The 19,750-nt window shown below is 45.4% G+C and overlaps 1 protein-coding gene across 1 annotated transcript in view; it reads right to left on the reverse strand.

Moving 5' to 3' along the window:
• Nucleotides 1-19,750, reverse strand: part of PLXNA4 (plexin A4) — a 1,016,639-nt gene that overhangs the window by 917,389 nt on the left and 79,500 nt on the right. The window contains exon 3 of the mRNA XM_078677443.1: nucleotides 1,867-3,142. Within this exon, the coding sequence (XP_078533569.1) occupies nucleotides 1,867-3,042 (1,176 nt within the window). The 5' untranslated portion in view covers nucleotides 3,043-3,142. The remainder of the gene's footprint in view (nucleotides 1-1,866; nucleotides 3,143-19,750) is intronic.

The following is a 19,750-nucleotide window of genomic DNA, read 5'->3' on the forward strand; positions in this document are numbered from 1 at the left end:
AGGAGACTGCCTCAAACCAGCTGTCCCTCCTTGAACTTGAGTTATACTCTTGTGTGCTAAATGTCTCAGAAACTGTACAGAATTCCTGAATCTATGCCAAGTTCTTTGCAGCCCTCCCTGCAGCCACCTGGCACACATGTGTTATGCATCGCTTTATGAAAGTGTAGTCTTCGTCATCTTCATCTATTGGACTTGGACATTTTTTCCCAAACCTGACAGGATGAAAAAACTAAGGAGTTAGGATCGACGATTAAACCCTTCCTAAATGTTGCTTGGGCAATGAGGTGATACTGTGAGGCATTTTTGCAGTACCGCGAATAGCTCTATGCGGGAACGAAACACTGGATTTTCTGGAGGCTATGGGTTAGTGAAAGGTATGTGGGCAGTGAGTGTGTCACATATTGCACCTACAACTATACGTGAAGCAGTACCTACACTACCTATGATTTCTGGTGACAAAGCACAGTGAGTCCAAAACTCAAGATGTTTAATTTCTTGAACATCCTCAACCCCCCAAGGCATGTCTATAGAGGGGAGGTTCCGGTGTTGTTACGCCGTAGCAGCCGCACACAAATTCAGACAACAATCATTATACGTTGGGTGCTGTCTAAGGGTATAAGTACATAGAGCTATAAACAGCGTGTGAAGCTGTTACCCAACTTAAGGGCAATTCTTTCATCAACATCAGAAGCATAAAAGGCTGCTTTGGCCTTACTGGGCTACAAAACAAGCCCAGAATTGTTCAACAATCATGATTTCCGTGGCATGGTTTAGTTGTGCCTTCAAGTAGTGGGAAGGGTTTTACTCCACTGTCGCCTGCCTTTGCCTCTCCCGCCCTGGGCCTCTGCTCTGCCCTTGGGCACCAGATCAACTTGTTCGAAATTCACAAGTTCCAGATTGCAGTTGCGCAAACAGGACCACCCCGGCTCCGCTGGAGGGAAACAGAGGATAGATGCGGTGCGTGCAGTGCCTCTGGTAATTGTTTTACTTTTGGGAGCCACGGAACGTTAAAGCACAATTAAAATATGGAACATATGCAGTTCCTTCCCCGGGCTCTGTTCAAAATTATGAACTACGTCAATAGAATTTCGCAATGAGGTTGTCTAGCAAGCAATATTCGTCTTAAGTTCGATTCCATGTATGCAAGCACACTCAGTTTCTTCTGTCACTTCTCACTGAGGAACACACATCACGTGCTGCAATAGAAGGAATCACCACGACCCCCGGAATAGATTGAAAACAAAGGACTTTTTAGAACTACAAAGCAAAGCATTAACTTTAAAATGTGATGCGTTGGTCCCCACAGTTGTTCTACTGCCATGCATTGTCTGTGTCCTACTTAGCTGCCCATGTACAACTATGCAAATAATCAGACATCACAAATCTATGTGCACAGAACCACCCCAGATGCAATGTTCTGATCTGCTATTCAACACTACCTACAGCACTTCTCTTTGAGGTGTAACAATTTTAATGAAATACAAATATGTTTTTGGCAAACTGGTTTTATCTCTTCTAAAATATTGCAAATGGCAGATGTGATAGGATCACAGTTCAAGTTAAGAAGTCATCTTTAGCACAGGGTTAAAAGTTAAATTGTCACTGGGGGCACCATTGTTGAATATTGGCTTTTCTTTTAGAAAGCACAGCGATGTGGTGTTTGGTCCACTTGAATCAACTGTGGTGGTCTAATACAACAACAGAGTTCATTAAAATGTTAAATCAAAGCCAAGATCTGAAATGGTGTGATCCTCATAACAGGAAGTCATCTTTTGCACATCATTAATAAAAATGTAACCTCTAATCTAAGCCAGAATTATCATTTCATTTAATTAGCAAGTGTTAAAGAGGCCTGGTTGTACTTACAGCACTGCTACAGGGGATGTCCTTCACTTTCAGCCAAGCAAGATCCAACGTCCCCTCTCCCTTGTAGCAGGACTGCAGCCTTTCCTTAATGCGGTCGTTGATCTCCTTCAGCACAAAAACACAAAGCGCAGTTTCATCCAGGGACTTTACTCTTCTTTTCTGCCCCTTGGAGAAGATGGTAAACAGGACATCATCATTTGGGCCAATGTTCAGAGACCTGGCTAAGATAGCACCAGCCTTGGAGAGGTAGGCCGCCTGCAGCAGCCGATATTCAACGCCATTCTTCTCGCAGCCGATGGGGACCTCGACATAGGAGTTAAAGGCTGTGTCCTCTTTGCAAAGACGAACAAGTTTTGACGTGTAGACCTGCTCCTTGGTGGTGGAGCTCTGAGAGGAAGTCATCTCCGGTTGAAGGGTCAAAAAGTACACATGGTTACCACTGCTAAAGCCATAGATACAGTAGATGTCGAAGTCTGGGATAATAGTGAACGTGTCCGATGGGATCTTAATCATCGAGGCTACAAACTCATCATGAAACACATAGGCAAACATCCCATCATCTTCTGGATGCTTAGTCAATTTCCTGCTGGAGATGGTAGGAAAATATTCTGGTTTGCCGTCCACAGCTGTGGCAATGAAGAGCTTGTCATCATTTTTGCTATGGGAAACAATAACTCCAAACACTGAACCACTTTCATTAAATCCAGAAAGATAGTGTTCCTTCCTGTGGAAGGGCTCCCCAAGCTTGAAAAGGTCATCAAGTCGTAGGAGCTTACAAATACCTTGGTACAAGCTGCCACATGCTATCAGCCTGTTCTCTTTGTAGTCGATTAGCAGCATTTTGTTAATATTGTTGGTCAAGGTCAAAGGTTCTGTGCAGAGCTGGACAATTGTAGGGGGATAACATTTGGGGTTGTCCTCATCTGGCCCTGTCTGATGGGTTACTAAAACCTTGAGGTCTTTGTCCAGCTTATAGATCCTGTTCACCGCTCCGAGGAACACATGTCCCGTTCTTTCATCCACTACCAAGTGGTTAAACGTCCAGTCTACATTCTCAACGCTGAAAGTGGTAAAGTTTCTTTTTGTGGGGGATGGCTGTCTTGATAGGGCAGTCACTGCTGCATTTAGAAGAAACAGGCAGATCCAACCTGTCCACCTCCAACTCACCATCGCCATGGTTCTATTTTGTTATCCAATTTGTAATCCAGAGATGGACGGGGCAAGCAGATGCCACGTCCAAACACCTTCGGAGTTGGATTTTCAGATGTTTACTTCCCTGTAAAAGAGCAAGAAAGGAAATTTCAATTAGTGGTCAATAGTAATTTTCTAATTGCATTCTGACATTAATTTTGCTTTTCTCCAACATGGTTCACATTTTTTATACATCAGCAACGTGCTGCAGCAATTTTGACACAAACTAAAGAAACAGACAAATCAAAACCTAAGCATGAATGTTTTTTTAAAAAAAAATACAAAATATACATTTATAGTTCATCCAAAGCTTCCAATTCAAAAACGGTGAAGTTTCTTATAGCAATAGCTAAGACAAATATAGACCTTCAAATTTAAACCCAGTAAACTATTTTGTCCAAACCTCTAGTCTATGCCCACAGCACCAAATATATTTAAACAGAAGGCAAAAAGGGGAACGCTTGGTATTCGAAAATGCACTACATCAGAATGCTGGAGTATTTGGTACAATACCTGCAGTAGGGTCTTAGTGAGCACCAAAAGATTCTAGGTGATCACGTTAATTTCCGTATTAGAGAACAGAAGTGAAAATTGAAATTATTAGTGAGCATCAGTGTGCATCTAGAACCCTGGCTCTGTATCTTCTGAGGCCGCGGACAGTGCCAGGAGCTGTGCTCTTGAGAGTTACTTAAGATATATTGGTGAGGCCAACTTCATGAGTATAAAAGACAGGTTCCCGCTTCGCAACTCTTTGTGTATGGTTTTAATAACAAGCTCCTCTGTGGAAACCAGTGCTTGTTCTTGGTTTCCACATAAGGATCCCGGTCTCGCAAATGAGCCAAATTCAGAAAATCTAAATTTGACGCATAGCAGATGGAGGACACATCTAAGCGGTCGGGGCTAATGGGTAACCCGAGAGTTCCCCCACTACACAATAGTTACAAAGGAGGGACATTCCGACATGTTATCAATTTTTCACCACTTTGTCCCCCATATGAGGTCTCAGGGCTGCAGAAGTACTTCAGCTTGGAAATAGTCCCCACCCCATGTACTTGTGAAGTTTGAGCCAAAGCAAAATCCTCTTTGTGTCTCACTATCGCAATTTGTTTTGTACATTGAAAATAAAGCGCTGCGGCCTTTTAAAACTTTCCCACTTGTCTAACACAAACTTAATGCAACACTCAAGACTTTGCACACCTGCCTTCCTACTGCTCACGGCTCATCTCTAGCATTTGTGGGCCATTCCCACTGCGGGTGAGCTACTGCCTGCCAATGTATAGGTAGCTCAGAAGGGTGGGTAGATTTTTGTAACTCTTCTCACAATTTTTTTGTGTACTTCCATGAACATTTTGTGAAAGCACGCTTTTGTAACGAAATCTGGTTTGCCAGTGTCAATTTAGAAAATGTCTCTTGTTGAGACCTTTTACATGTAAAAAAACACTCCTGCTGGTATCGCCTTCAAAAAAAAAATTCTGAAGGTGCGCATTTGTGTAATAAAGTTAGGCGCAATAGCATAATGCAAAACTTCAAGCAATTCCGCGTAACATGAAAATTCTGTAATTTTGCCAGCAGAATTCAAATTTTGCCCTGACCTAGCTCCTATGTGTTCCAAAGAGCCAATAATGTGAAAAACGCAAAAATACATATTTAGTCAACATTGGTCTTTTCCTTACCTGAGTCATAGTGGCTCAGTACCAACAAGTTTAGCGCTGCTTTATGACTGCATAAAATTTGAATTGCGCTGGCACAATTTGCATAATTTCACTAATTTACGCATCCAAATTATAGCACAGGAGTACAGGAACAATGCAAGCAAATAGAATGTGAGTAGCTGTTGTTTACGGCACTTGTTTTTTGTGCTTTTTAACATGAAATGCATCCTTGCATCACAAATTGATGCAAGGATGCATTTTTAAGTTAAATATGTGCTAAATGACAGATTTGCATGTTGCCTCATTACATAATTACAAAAATATTCATGCAATTACACGAAAGCAAATTTCAGAAATTGCTCACACCCTATGTGTGAATATCAGTCATTACCAAACGTTTTACAATGAGTTGACTTTTACAATGCTTTGTATTTACTACTATCTGCTGCTGAACCCTAAAAATCCCTTACCTCCCTTTACCACTACCTGCCTCTAAACCCTAAACATGCCTTACTGCTCTTCAACACTACCCACCCTGCAACCCTATAAAACCCTTACCGCCCTTTACCTCTACCCGCCCCTGAACCCTAAAAGTGCCATACATTTTTACTACTACCTGCCCCTGAGCCCTAAAAATCCTTTTAAACCCCTTAATAACCTAAGCAGTACTCAACTCTGAACCATAAAAACCCCTTTAAAACCATTACTATCCTGAACCCTTACCCATCCCCTAATCCCCAAATGTCTTTTAACTTTATAAATGACATAGTAATTATGTCTTTAAAAAAATACAGGTTCTAAAGTATCACATGGCAAAAATACCAGAAAAAAGGGCTGTGTGGTAAAGGCATGTGTGCTAAAGGCATGCATGGTAACATTCTACCCGGTAATCGCCAAATGGAAAAGACTGTGTACCCCTTTGTGTGTTGAAGAAAACACAAAGACGTGTTGCTTTCAGAGAACGCTTTCCTCTTGTCAGTGCTGTCCCTGGCATAGGTTGTGTAGCACCCTGTGCTGCCTTATATGCCAATGGTACCGAATTAGTAAACATTGCACATCCCACAGGTTTCGCCCGAGGCCACAGAGCTAGAGATACAGAAGCTGGCAATTATCAATGCGCTGTGTACACAGCCATGATGTGTTTTTTCTCATCACATATGCACTGAAAGGCAAGGCAAGCCATTCATCACACAGTAGTTATCACGCACCCCCCTCCAGCCCCACCCCCCATCTCGGAAGGTGAAACTGCACCAATGGGTATGAGAGGGACAACGGAGAGCGACAGGATATGTTTGGGCTCATTTCAGAAAATCAAAATTGCTGATTACAAGAAGAAAAAACAAATAATGTGGAAGCAAAAGATAACAGCCGTCAAGAAAATGAGACTGCCTTTATCGCACACCGCTCAGTACGTCAAAGCCCTATTGCAGAAGCAGCAAAAACAATTGTTAGCAAAATAACCGGTGCACAGCCCATACAGAATCCATTAAAGCATTCATTGCAGGAAATGGCGAGGGAGCTTGCAGAAAGCTGCTGAAGGGCCCAGGGTGACCCAATGACCATACCGTACGTGGCATCTTACAGAGACCCCACAGGCGCGCCGGCATTGCACTTGGTGTGGACTCGGACATACTCAAAGGGGCTTTCAGGCGGACCCTCACAACCAGAGATTCGAAGACTTTGCAGTGAGGATATTCTCGCAATACAGATGTGTATTTACACCAACTCTCAGCAACTGGATGGGCCAGAGTCAAACTCAGAATGCTGATTTCCAACAGGTGACTCAAGGGTCCCCCTTGGATGGGGGATGCGGAGGGTGGCGCAGGCGGTGGATATTAGGCTTTACCCAGCTGTACAATGAACTAACAAAAAAGGGGTTTAGGAGCAGGTCACCTCTTGGAGATCCACCGACTGGTATATCTCAGTTCTCAGTCAGACCTGAAATGTCTTGTGCAGTGATCAGGTCTTTCATCTAGAGCAGAAATACCCTTCCCATGAGCCCGCTAGGCAGCTTCCATGTGTCTTCCCCCCTATAGCCAGTCCACCTGTGAGAGCCAGAAACCCCAAATATCACCGCGTACGCAAGGTTGAATGTTCTTCACTGTGTCTACATCCAACCACACTGAGGAAACGAGTAGTAACGTCCTCACTGCTCACGCAAAGGTGGCTTATGTGTGAAGTGGTTGCCTGCTGTTGGAGCATCATCCAGCATAGAGGCCTCATAAGAGCACTAAAGGGCTAGAAGCCCACTGAATATTGACCAATGCACTGTCAGAAGGGATGCTCCGTTTCCGTGCTGCTACTCACCAACAGAGGCTCTAGATGCATCACGCCCTTCTTAAAATGAGGAGAGTTGGATGAAAGATATTGACAGAGCAGGTCACTAGGCAGGAATACATTAGTTCCTTCTTGTCAAAACTTTAACCCCCTGGCTGCGGCCGGAATTCCGCCCCTGTGCGGCACATTCCGATCGCCGGCGTGGTCATGACGGCTCCCGGCCGTCATCAGCACACGCCCACCGTAACTCATGACGGCCGGGAGCCGTCATCAGCACCAAACGGGTTAAAGGCTGTCTAACTCCATATGTGCCACATACATCCTGCTGCACAGAGTCCAGAGTGCTGAGGCCATGATGTATACTGGATGGAGACCCACTGGAGATCTGCACGACAGCCCAACATTTCAGAGGTCCCAACTATTCTACGCTCACTTGGGCATGTCCGAGGATCTCAGAGGGTAGTTATTATAATCCAATATGGCACCCAACACCACATGATTCGCTTTCCCTAGTACTGTACTCCCACTAAGCAGTCCAGCGAATGCGCTATGCGAGCCTTTTTGCCCAGAAGAATGAACTGAAGGAAGGAAGCAGTTGGAACAGCAGGGGCAGAGCCACGCGTGTTCCAACTTTGCAAGCGCTACCATGCTTGCCATAACCATGCATATGCTTTAACCACGCATACGCGTGGTTAAGGCAGTGCGCAGTCCAGTTGCTGACTGGTGGAAACAGGAAGGATTGGGAGAGGATTTGACGCAGTGTGGTAAGTGGGGCTGGAGCAGGGTTTTGGAGGGGCTTAGTGTGTATGCTTTGGGGGGGGTCGAGGTAGTTTTCAGGGCTCGAGTTGGGGTCGTTTTTAGAGCTGGGGGTTCGGGGTAGTTTTCAGTGCTGAGGGGGTCGGGGTAGTGTTCAGGGCTGGGGGAGGGAGTTGTTTTTTAGGAGGGATGGGGTAATTGTAGATGTCAGGGCAGGGGCATGGGGGCTGTTTTAGGGGTCATAGCGGGGGCAGGGATCGTAATACTTTTTAAAGGTTGGGTACAGTAATTTTTAGGGCTCTGGGGGCGGGTCGTTTTTAGGGCTTAGGGGATGGCAGGTCGTTTTTAGGGCTTAAGGGCGGGCGGGGTCCTTTTTAGGACTTGTGTAGGGACATTTTTTAGGACACGGGGTGAGGTTGGTTTTTAGGAGGGAGGCTGTAGTTTTAAGAGTCACGGCAGGGGTTTGGTGGTTAAGACTTACCTGGCAAGTCTTAACCATGGATATGTCTTTACCATACATGCCTTAACAAGGCATCATTCGTTGTAAAGGCATGCTTGGTAAAGGGATGTATGACGTTACAACGCATACTTTTACAACACATACCTTTACAACGCATTTTTTACAACGCAACATCCATTACAACGCATTCCATTACAACGCATGCCATTAGAACTAATTTTTTTAAACTACCTTTACAACGCATTCCATTACAACGCATGCTACCTTTACAACGCATACCATTACAATGCATAACATTACATTGCATGTATGGTAAGTATTGGATAGTGTAGGGGTAAAAATTACTATTCTAACTCCAGGGTTGTGCAACAGTAGGGTAAGTGTTGGATAGTGTAGGGGTAAAAATTACTATTCTAACTCCAGGGGTGTGCAACAGTAGGGTAAGTGTTGGATAGTGTAGGGGTAAAAATTACTATTCTAACTCCAGTGGGTGCAACAGTAGGGTAAGTGTTGGATCGTGTAAGGGTACTATTCGTTGTAATGTTATGCGTTGTAATGGTATGCGTTTTAATGACATGCGTTGTAGTGGTATGTGTTGTAGTGTCATGCGTTGTAATGGTGCCGTTGTAATGGCATGGGATGTAATGGATGTTGTGTTGTAAAAGTTTTGTTGTAATGGTAGTGCGTTGTAAAAGTTGCGTTGTAAAGGTTGTTTCCCTTGGTAAAGGCATATTTGTGGTTAAGACTTGCATTTTTGAGACAGCGAGGAACCAGCATGTGTGATAAACGCATACTTGGTACCTTCACACAACCATTGGTGGTAGGGACACGCTCCTGTGATCTAATTTCACAACATGCCTCTGTTCTCCACCCTCAAACGGAAGCCCAAATCGTACCCACAGGTGGTTTGCGCTGTAATTGATCACTATACGAGAAGCTCACTCACTCACTCAACACGGAGTGAAGGAAAGGACTCTATGGGACGGAGATCCGCCTGGCCAGGCTCCAACTCCAGGGAGTGTTTCAGGATCCGGCCTCGATCTGACAGCTTCCACAGACCTTGACTGTAATCATGCATTTAATATTGCTGCGGGGGACCAAACATGGCGCCGCTGCAGAACTGAAAGCGCGCTCCCTGCCAGGAAGTCCAGATGGAAGGCAGCAGTTTCAGAACATTCCCAGAAACAATAAAGTTTACCGACAACTGTGTCAAGAGCTGCCACAGACACTTCCCCGCACAAAGGGGCCACGGCTCCGGGGTACGAGGCCTTTCATGAAAGGATGAGGCGGGGCCTGAAGCATCTGTCACGCGGGAACCTTCTGCTCCCAGCTGCCTGGGCCCTGCCCTATGCTGATGATGCGGTAATTAAGAGAACTGTTCGGGGGTGCCTGGAGTACAGCGGGACAGGGGGCAAAGCGTAAGACGTCCAGTGTCATTCTTATGATCGTTTTGTTTTCCTTTAAAGATGAAATGTCACAAAGCAGAAAGCCAAAGGCCGCAGATAGGACAGTAAAGCCAAGGCACAAGTAGTTGCACAAAATGCAACACGTGACTAACGTAGCATCAACACAACCAATCTTTCAAATGCATCGACCCTTTGCGTGTCTTTTGCAATCGCCCATTCTGCATTTGTTGCCTCACCCCCACCCTCCACACGTAAATATGATTACCCACAATGCACTGGGCCTTTCTTTCAAGAAAATCGCCCCAGTCAGGAACTTGGGAACATTTTGAAAACAATAGAATAGGAGACAAGGATTTCATGATAGGATATGTTCACAGGTGCGCACTCCAATGGTTTTTAAAATATGTAAATTTCCTCAGGCTTTTAAATATTTTATGGCTCTACAGTTAAATTCTAGGTGCATTTCATAGATTTAGTCAAGCCTTCCACCTATCACATTTCCCGTTTAATAAGTGGATTTAGTTTATGTGAACGGGAACACTGCAAAAAACGTAGCGTTTAGATCTTGTGAAGCATACAAGGAAATGATACTTTAAGAATGGTGAATGATCCACTTGTTAGTTGTGGATTTTGAAACCAAAAGCACTGGATTCTAATCAGACTGTGTGGACCAACACTCTGATCCTGGGCGGGCCACTGTATCTGCTTCCGCCTTTGCTGCTTAGTCTGCTGAACTCAGAAGAGCTTAGAAACAGACCAAACATAGAAAGTGAACTATTTTCTACGGCCACAGCGTTTTTCAGACAAGTGTTGTGGGTAGTTGAAGTGGGAGCCTAATTCACATATGCCACTTCTCAGCCTCAAAATTCACTACTCATCAGACATACCTAATTACACTACGGCACTTTTGGATAAAGGATACCGACCTCATATCATTTCATCCTTTGCTTTTGAAGTGTGTGCTTGGAAGAGGAAGTCAGATCAACAAAAGACCTAAATAAACGGGCACTTAAGCATGACTTGATGTCCCCCCATCTCTGTGTGGCTCATTTTAGACTCAAAATGGGCCTGTCCTTCTGTGCCTCATGCCTGCAGCAGGCCCTCGACCCCCTGATTTACCACCATGGCACAAAAGCCGCAGTTGGAAGAGATACGGCAGACAATACTGGGAGACAGCTAAGTGTGTTGGCCTGAGGGCGACGTCCGCCCATCCATGGTGGTTAACAGAGCTGGGGGTCCACCAGGAACTTTGATGACAAAAGGCTTTCGAGCCCATTTGTGGGGCGCTGGGATGTGGGCCAGGGCAGCCTTGCATTGTGATGCTCACTAGTATTGTGCTGCACGATGCCCAGTTGCAACTATGAAAACAGTATGAACCTTGCTTAGTTTTCCTGTACGAAAGGAGAACAATGAGGGGTAGATGGACGCTGCCTGGAATCTCCTGGGGTCAAACTTCCCCTTCATGCCTTGGCCATGTGCAAATCGAACATTGCATTCCGCGGTTCGCTCTCGTCTTTTACACGCATCGCCAATTGTTTCCCAGGACACCGGGGAGGTGGTGAGTGGATGCCGTTGTGTAAGAATCCCAGCAACAGGGCCATGCAAAGCCACCCTACCCCGATCCATGGCACACAATGCCCGGAGGCCCAGGCGATTAATGTGAGCATTGGACGTTGTTCAATCAAGCCCCAGTGCCAAGGAGGCGGTGGCGGCCCTCTGAAATTGTGCATAAAAAGATCCCCCTCTGGGACATTATGGATCCTGAATGGACACTGTCCTCATTTAACCCATCAGATCCTTGAAACCTTCAATGCCCTCCACTCGGTGCTTGATAGCAGAGTGTCATCCAGCCCTTAGAAACGGGGGATGGTGCTGGCCTACTGGCCTTGTGAGTGTTTTCCCACTCACAATACCTTGCCGTGGGTTCTGGTTCCAAGTCTGGCTTCAATTTAATGAACCACAATAATAACAGGACGTAAAATGTTGCCTGCTTGCCTAGGATTTGTTTTTTTCCACATGGAATTTTTGTATCATGAAATGTAAAGTGAATTACCATGCAAGTCCGATATTTGATTTATTTACTTCAGCAACAGGATGCAGTGCAACAGAGAGCTTTGGGGATTGGGAAAGAGTCTTCTACAGGTTTGGCAAGGAGAAAAATCGATGACTTCAAGGGCAATTGTTGAAGTTCATCCTAGAACGATAGGGTTGTAATGTCATGCTGTCCTGTGCCCCTCATGAAATGTCTTTGTGATTTTAGTACACTTGTTTGCACTGGGCAATATAACAATAGCCTGTTAAGGCCTCCTTGCAGAGAGTCCAATGGTGGAATGGGCCTGGGATACAGACACCCTATCGGGCAGCGTAGAGCACGCTTGAAGGTTTTGAACTAGTGCAAACTGTGCCATGGTTTGCATTTGAGGGGCAGAGTTAAGGGACAAACACATGGACTGGGCTTGTGTGTTCAATATACGAAATGAAGAGGTTTATTTTTAGGGAGTAGACTGCAATCCCTCCGAGTCGCTGAAAGGTCTGCTTATATGTGCTTATGGATTTTTAGCCTCACTGCAATCATTTTAAGTAGATACATGCAAATACAGGATGCAGTGGTTTTAAAATGAATTTGAAATATAATTTTTAACTTCGTACCTGAAAACTCAACATTCACAAAGTGTGAAACACAATAACCCTGACAGCTGGCTGCGGATAAAAACAGTGCGACTGTTCCTATCCTTCAGAAAAGATTCTGTGCTGCGTCATGCCATGGAACTATACGCGAGTACCTGAGGTTTTCTGTGCTACATCACACTATGGAGCTGTACATGAGTATCCAAGGGTTTCTGTGCTGTGTCACGCTAGGGAGCTGTACATGAGTATCCGAGGGTTTCTGTGCTGTGTCACGCTAGGGAGCTGTACATGAGTATCCAAGGGTTTCTGTGCTGCGTCACGCTGTGGAGCTATATGTGAGTATCCGGGGGTTTCTGTGCTGGGTCACGCTAGGGAGCTGTACATGAGTATCCAAGGGTTTCTGTGCTGCATCACGCTGTGGAGCTATATGTGAGTATCCGAGGGTTTCTGTGCTGTGTCATGCTGTGGAGCTGTATGTGAGTATCCAAGGGTTTCTGTGCTGCATCACGCTGTGGAGCTATACATGAGTATCTGAGGGTTTCTGTGCTGGGTCACGCTAGGGAGCTGTACGTGAGTATCCGAGGGTTTCTGTGCTGCATCACGCTGTGGAGCTATACATGAGTATCCGAGGGTTTCTGTGCTGGGTCACGCTAGGGAGCTGTACGTGAGTATCCAAGGGTTTTTGTGCTGCGTCACGCTGTGGAGCTTTACATGAGTATCCAAGGGTTTCTGTGCTGCATTGCACCATGGAGCTGTACGTGAATATCTAAAGGCTTCTGTGCTGGTACACCGTGGAGCTGTACATGAATGTCCAAAGAGTTGCGTGAATGTCCAAAGGCTTCTGTGCTGCGTCACGCCATGGAGCTGTACATGAGGATGCCATGTGTTGAAGTACACCAGTGAGCTGCCCATGCAGATACAGGCCAGCGGTCCCTTCAATACGCCTGGGGTTGCAGTTCTTCGAGGCAGGGAAGGCACGGTACAGAAGGTCTGCCCAGTCTATTCCTTTTTCGGACTGAGGTCGAACTGATATGATGCAGATGACTTCAAAGACTGAGAGTTCCCCACTATGTCAGTAGCCCATTCCATGAGCCCAACTGGTTGACTTGAAACACAAAATGAAACAAGAGATCTAGACTTCCAATTAAAAAATCTTCTCCTCTCATCATCCAACAACCACCAACAACACAACACGCCTTTGGGTCAAACAAAGCACGATTCTGGACTCAGAGTAGAACGAAGCCGAAGGATGAACAGGGACTCTACTGAAGAGGTCAAGCAATGAAAGATGAGCATTAGAAAGAGGTGTTTTTGAAGGACACGAGTCCTCCCCCAGCCACCTCGTCCCTCGGTTCCCATTGATGCCACTCCTTAGGTTCTCCTGGCCTCCTCAGCACATTCGCTAGCCCCTGGCATTCCTCGCGGTGTGTTAAGGAATCTGTCTGCTCATGCTGTATGATCCAGTTTGCATCGTTAGCAAATGATTATTTCAATACAATCAGGCAGCGAACCACCACCTCCCGGCAGATAAAGGACGGCTGCAGTACAGTCCATCGCTGTCTAATTACAGGGGTTTACGCCAGCGCGCCAGAGCTCATCAAAAAGAGACAACCTCTTTCAGAGCTCTGCCTGACTTGCCGCCAAGAAGCCTCCTGGAGGAGCGGCTTCCAACTCTATTGCATCGGAGGAGTTGGGACCAACAACAGTTTCTGTTCCCCAGTACATGCTGGTATTGATGTTTTGTGGTGGGATTTCTGAACTCGAATGCCCAATTTCTGTACTCATCACTTTAGTTGCTCACAAAGCTCTCAATGGACACTTTTTAAATAAAACGTATGTATCATGTCATATTAAGAAACCTGTTACTTTGTTTGGGTTGCAGCATGCAAGCACAAAATGAGGGACAAATACGATTCTAGCTAGGAGCAGACTGAATCAGTGTGAAAACCTCATGTCAAAAAGGTGGTGGGCAGCAATATGTCTGTACTACACCATATCATTCCAACCGGAAAGCCACACGTTTCAAAGCACCGAGTGTAGAAATTGAGATGAGGCATATGTCTTTCTAGGTTCAACATAGGAATCTCTCCAGGTAGTCTGGGTGGGATGTGAGGGTAAGAGTCTGATGCGTGCATGGTTAAATTTATTTGTAGAGTAACAAAATGTATGTGCACGGACAGTTACAATACAAGTTGCTTATCCGCTTTTACTTGGGTTTTTTCCCTCTTTGTTCATTGAAGGGTCCAACATGCACCAATGTCAAGTTTTACCTCATTCACCCACCTCTCTTCCTTAGAAGATGAGCAGTGTAACTTCGTTTTACGACAAGTGGGACAACCACCTCTGCTAAAGGTAGAAAGCAAAAGTGCTCTGCACAGTCTTAACACACCGCTAGAGATAGACTGCTACAAAGTAGAGAGAATCAGGGGAAGAGGAGAGGGATCAGGGTAGAGAGGAAGCCAGCACTGCAAATCCAATAGATCAGACCATGCCAAACATTCAATTTGTTTTTATTTTCACTATGTGCAATATGTAAAATGGCAAAACTATAAACAATATAAAAATAATGAAGTGGGCCTGCAGCCCAGGCACACCAACCCTGGCTCTGAAGCGCGCTCCTTTTCAAGCGGCTGTGCGCTTGCGTTCAGGTAACATGCCAACACTCAGTGCAAAATAGCCAGTGGATGAAGTGGGATGACGCATTGCCCCTTGGTGTAAAAAATGTAAGTGACAGATCAATGAATGAAGAGTGCTGATCGAATGCCATTATATGTATGCATGCCTATAAGTATTTTTATTATGAACTGTGCTGTAAAAAAACACAAGGCTGATGAAAAACGAAATCGGTCTCTAGGCAAGAGCTAAAAACAAAGCAGGAGAGAGGGAAACACAGAACGAGAGAGAGACAAAAGGGAGAGTCAAGGACCATAAGACAGAGAATTGGGAAAAGGGATGTTGCAGATGGTGAGTGCCTTTTGAGATGGGTTGATGGGGAGGAAGGGGAGGAAGGGGAGGATAGAGAAAGGGAGCGGAGTGCGGCAGCGATTATGAACAACGCTTGCACAATAGACCCCAAGATGAATAATAATGTCTGTCATGGACAGAAAAGCCTGCGTGGTTGGGGGGGCTGTATTCTACATAATGCTTTCTGCGTTACGCACCCCACGCAGCAACATCACACACAGTCAAACATGCTTTTCCATGGTGATCAGAGGAGCCGGTCCGCCATACAGCTGTGCAAGCACGCACAGCTCCAGAGACCTGTGCCTGCAGCAGGCCTCGCGGAACAAGCCTCCCGCCAGCAGTGCAGAATGCTTTTCTGGAGCGCCATTTTCCTGAATACCGCTTCTGTTGGGTCGCCATGTGACATCAAGCCAGCAGGGACACCGCTTCCTCGTCGTGGGCTTTCATGATACATTTGTTTCACTTCAGTTGATGTTGGTCAAAAGTGCCATGCTGCAATCCGCTTTAACAGAAAAGCCTAGCACTGATGGTGTGGCGTCTCAAGGCACATGGGGTCAGCTGTCAACACCAAAGGCCTACACCCGAGCAACTTACAATGCCAAATCAACCAAAAGCCACTAGACTTCCATGGTGGTAAGTGTGCTGTGGTCTTAAGACCCTGATCACGGAACGCACATATAATTGCCACTTGCAAAGGGAAAAAACACCCCTTTTCCGGAAAATACATTAGGATTCCTTTTTTGGTGTTGCTTGCCTGACCCTTGATATATTAAAATAAAAAAGTGCCTTGAAGCTACTTCGTTTTCAGCACTGTCGTACATGTATTCAGTTATTAAGGCGCGAGACAGGGCTAGAATGCCCTACTGTCAAGCAAGCTGATTTATGGAGGAATTAAGGCATTTCCAGATAGGCCAGCGTGTCTGGGTGCGACTGACTCTCGCCCAGCGCCACTGTCCCGAATTCCCCCAGCCTCTCTTGTGCCCTATCTGTCTTCGGACAACGAACCACCGCGCATCCTAAACCAGCAGGGCTGCAACCCCCCCCTTCTTCTTCTTGAAGATGCTGATTCACCCCTGAGATGTCACAAGGACAAATAGGGGAAGCGGCTGAGCCTGAATGGGAGCGGAGAGGTGGAACGCTTTATCTGGATCAAGCCATTTCCAAAGCCGGATTTCACAATGTCAATTTCACAGTGAACTGAACAGGCGGCTGCCTGCACACAATGCGGCCTATGAGCCGGGGCTCGCGCCCTGTGCTCATTTATCAGGAGGACCCGCGCGCATACCAAGGCCCGGGAGCAGAGGCGCGCGCCATGCTCCTGGACCACGGCACCGCTGGCATGTCAACGCGGCCTGCAGGGACTGTGCTACAGAGAGAGCATGTCCAGAGCGCTCCGCAGACAGAGTAAGTGCAGCCCGGGTCGGTTACTGCACTTCAATACAAAACAGGGCCGAATGGAACTCGAGTCCCTGCCCTGAGCATGAACCACTTTTATTTCTGCCGAGATCTGTTTATGTTATGATAGGTTATTTCAGAGAGTTCCAGGCTCAGTCTTTGTGAGCGAGTCTCGTACTACCCTCAGAGTATCACGGAGGCCTTAAGAAAACATGCTTTCCCACAAGAAAACAACGTAAATAATAAAATAATGAATAATCGACCCACTGGGAACACTCCAGTGCATCGAAACACCATATTTTCACACTTACACCATCTCTCTTGGACCCTCTGACCTATAGTCTGAAGCCACGATTTGTCGGCCTTCTCTTGGTGTGTTGCACACTCACCTTTCGTTTCCTGGCCTGCACTCTCCCAGACTAGAGCACCATACCTGAACAGCAGTGTGAGCACGCTCATCTCCTGCGCTAGGCAAGTCCCTTGTGAACCAAGCCTTTCTACTCCTGGCCCCGAGGAGGATGGTGCTGGCAAGGTTCTGCCACTGCAAATTTCTAAGTAGAAAATTACATCTCAGATCTCATGAATGTTTCTTTTTTACTTACAAAGCAAAGTTAAATCGATTTGCCCTCATTCGGATTCCTTATTTTTTGACTGCTTTGTGTATTAAAAACGGAAACTAAACATGAAGAGATAAATCTATGCAGTGAGATCAAATTTTACTCATCAAGGTGACTTCTGGCCAAATACCAAACTGCTCTAATGTTTCCGGGCCTGGCTTGACATCACAGCTGTCTGTAAGACCTATTGTTACCAGTTCCTTACAATAGACATAGAACGGACTTTAGCTGCACCCCGGTGAGTATGTTTCTCTCACCATATGCCATTGGCCATTTGGTGTATCATGCTGCCTCCTATGAAGTGTTTGCAAATGATTTAGCAATGCATGAGGGAACATTTTACATCTCAAAAGTACACTGAATCATCACACATCAAATTATTTCTCTTAAATACTTTCTACACAGAACACAATTATTATTGCGTTATTTTTACAGTAAAACACGTTTTTTTTTTAATTTTGACTTCAAATGTAACTCTTGGCCATTTGGTTTTTACCAATGCTTGTTGTGCTGGTTAACCAAGCCTATTTGAAAGAGGCTGCAACAGCCTAGTGGCTCAGAATATGGACAAAAGAAAAAGTAGTTTCCTACTTATATAAGTGGCCTAAATAACTGCCTAATAATTAAGATGCAGAATGTTTAATTACTTTGTTGTATTGTGTTCATTTTCTTGGATTGTGCTATATTGTAGTGCAGCATTTGTATAATTTGTATAGAGCCTCATAAGCTTGAGAAAGCCCCTAAGGGCTTCCTGATGGAAGAGTAATTAAGTACCCAGAGGGAAGTGATAGATTCTGCGCCTCTCTATTTGTCATGTTCTCTAACAGGTTGATCAAAATGCACAGCTTTAAGCGAGATGAGAAAAGTGGGGGCTTTCTAAAAGGGGTGTGGCCTATGTACTTAAGGCCGTGGCTTAAAAAAGTGAACTCCATTTCTGTGATCCCTATAGTGTGCCACCCAACTGGTATTTTGGTTCAAGAATAAGTAAAATATGAAATATAAACAGGAACTAAATCACGGATATGGATTACCATACATTTATTTGCATGAATTGTTCAGAAATCAATCAGTGTTATTTGTCAAGTAAGTAAAGGACATGAATATAGGGCCCGATAAGGACCCGTTTCATTGCTGTTATTAATTACTAATGGGCTTGTTACCCAGAGGGACGAGACCCACTTAAAGCCATGTCGAAATAAACACCAAAAAGAAACTGAGAATGTAGGGTTGTCAATCACCTTTAAGTCTGTCTGAACACATGTGTCATATCCTACTTTTAAGACATTCTGCTATATACCAGTTAAGATTAGGACTACCATAGCCTGATTCCTTTAGCCTGAAGGCAGACAGCAGTGTTTTTCATGGAGTGAGATTACTCACAAACGTGTCTGCTGGAATAGTAAACAATGCACTAATGGAAGGGGTCCACCATCAACCATAGCCTTGAAAAGTCTTACTCAGGTCTGGGTGGAAAAGTAAAAGTGAAAGCTGTAACACTGACTAATGAAAACTGCACTGGGAAACAAGCATTTGCGATGCAATAGGGTTCACATATACATTCTCGAAAGTTTAAGCTATTGACATTGAAAACAACAAAGCCTTTTATTTATGTGTTCTTTTTACATCATATAAATAAAAGGCATTGTCATTTACAATGCAATAGCTTAAACTTTCGAGAATGCGAGACCTATTGCATTACAAATGCGTTTGGCGCCCAAGCAATATTTTCTTTTTTTTAAAGCGTTAGGAGAGAGCGTGTCCAGCCTGCTACTGCAGGCAGGACAAATCTATGTGAGAAAATAGTGCTCGGAGGTTGTAATTAAATCCTACCGAGTAACAACACACGTAATAGGGGTTGTCGCCATAGGAGGATACAAAATGAGGAAAAGGTGGTACCAAGGAGGGACTACTAAGCCTATTGACCAATGAAACCCCACAGTTTACAGTGAACAATGACACAAGTCAATGAAATGGGCGGAGAGTGAGAGGAGCTTCAAGTCCATACCTGAATACAGCATGCCTGCCAGAGCAGCGCATGCGCTGCCCGGGCTCATCCTAAAAAGAGGGAAAGTTGTAATCTGTAGAAAAAGTGAGTGTTGGGGGTAGGGAGTATCTCCACTAATATATAATAGGTACGGTGCCAAGTGCTGGACCCCAAGTTTCTAGAAGGAATAAGACACCCAGAAAAAACTGCCAGAAACGGCCTGACAATATGGCTTTAAGGACCACTTTTGCCTATAGAACACATGACAGCAAGCTATAGATTCAGGGCTGGATTGGGAACCAAAACCGGCCCTGGCAAAATGCACGGCAACCCCCCCTCCCCCCGGTGGGTTGTGGGTACCGTCGAGCTCTTTTCCAGGGCCAGTTTTCAGCCGATTTTGTTTCAGGCCTGATTTGCTGCAAAAACGGCCCTGTAACAAAAACTGCCCCCAGGGGCCCCAAACCGGCCCCCCACCCGTGCGGCGCACTGGGGGATGGCCCGGTGCCCGCTACGGCCAGTCCGGCCCTGTATGGATTAACCATAAACCTAAGCTT

This window comes from Lissotriton helveticus, chromosome 1_1, assembly GCF_964261635.1.
Source record: "Lissotriton helveticus chromosome 1_1, aLisHel1.1, whole genome shotgun sequence".
NCBI lineage: Eukaryota > Metazoa > Chordata > Amphibia > Caudata > Salamandridae > Lissotriton > Lissotriton helveticus.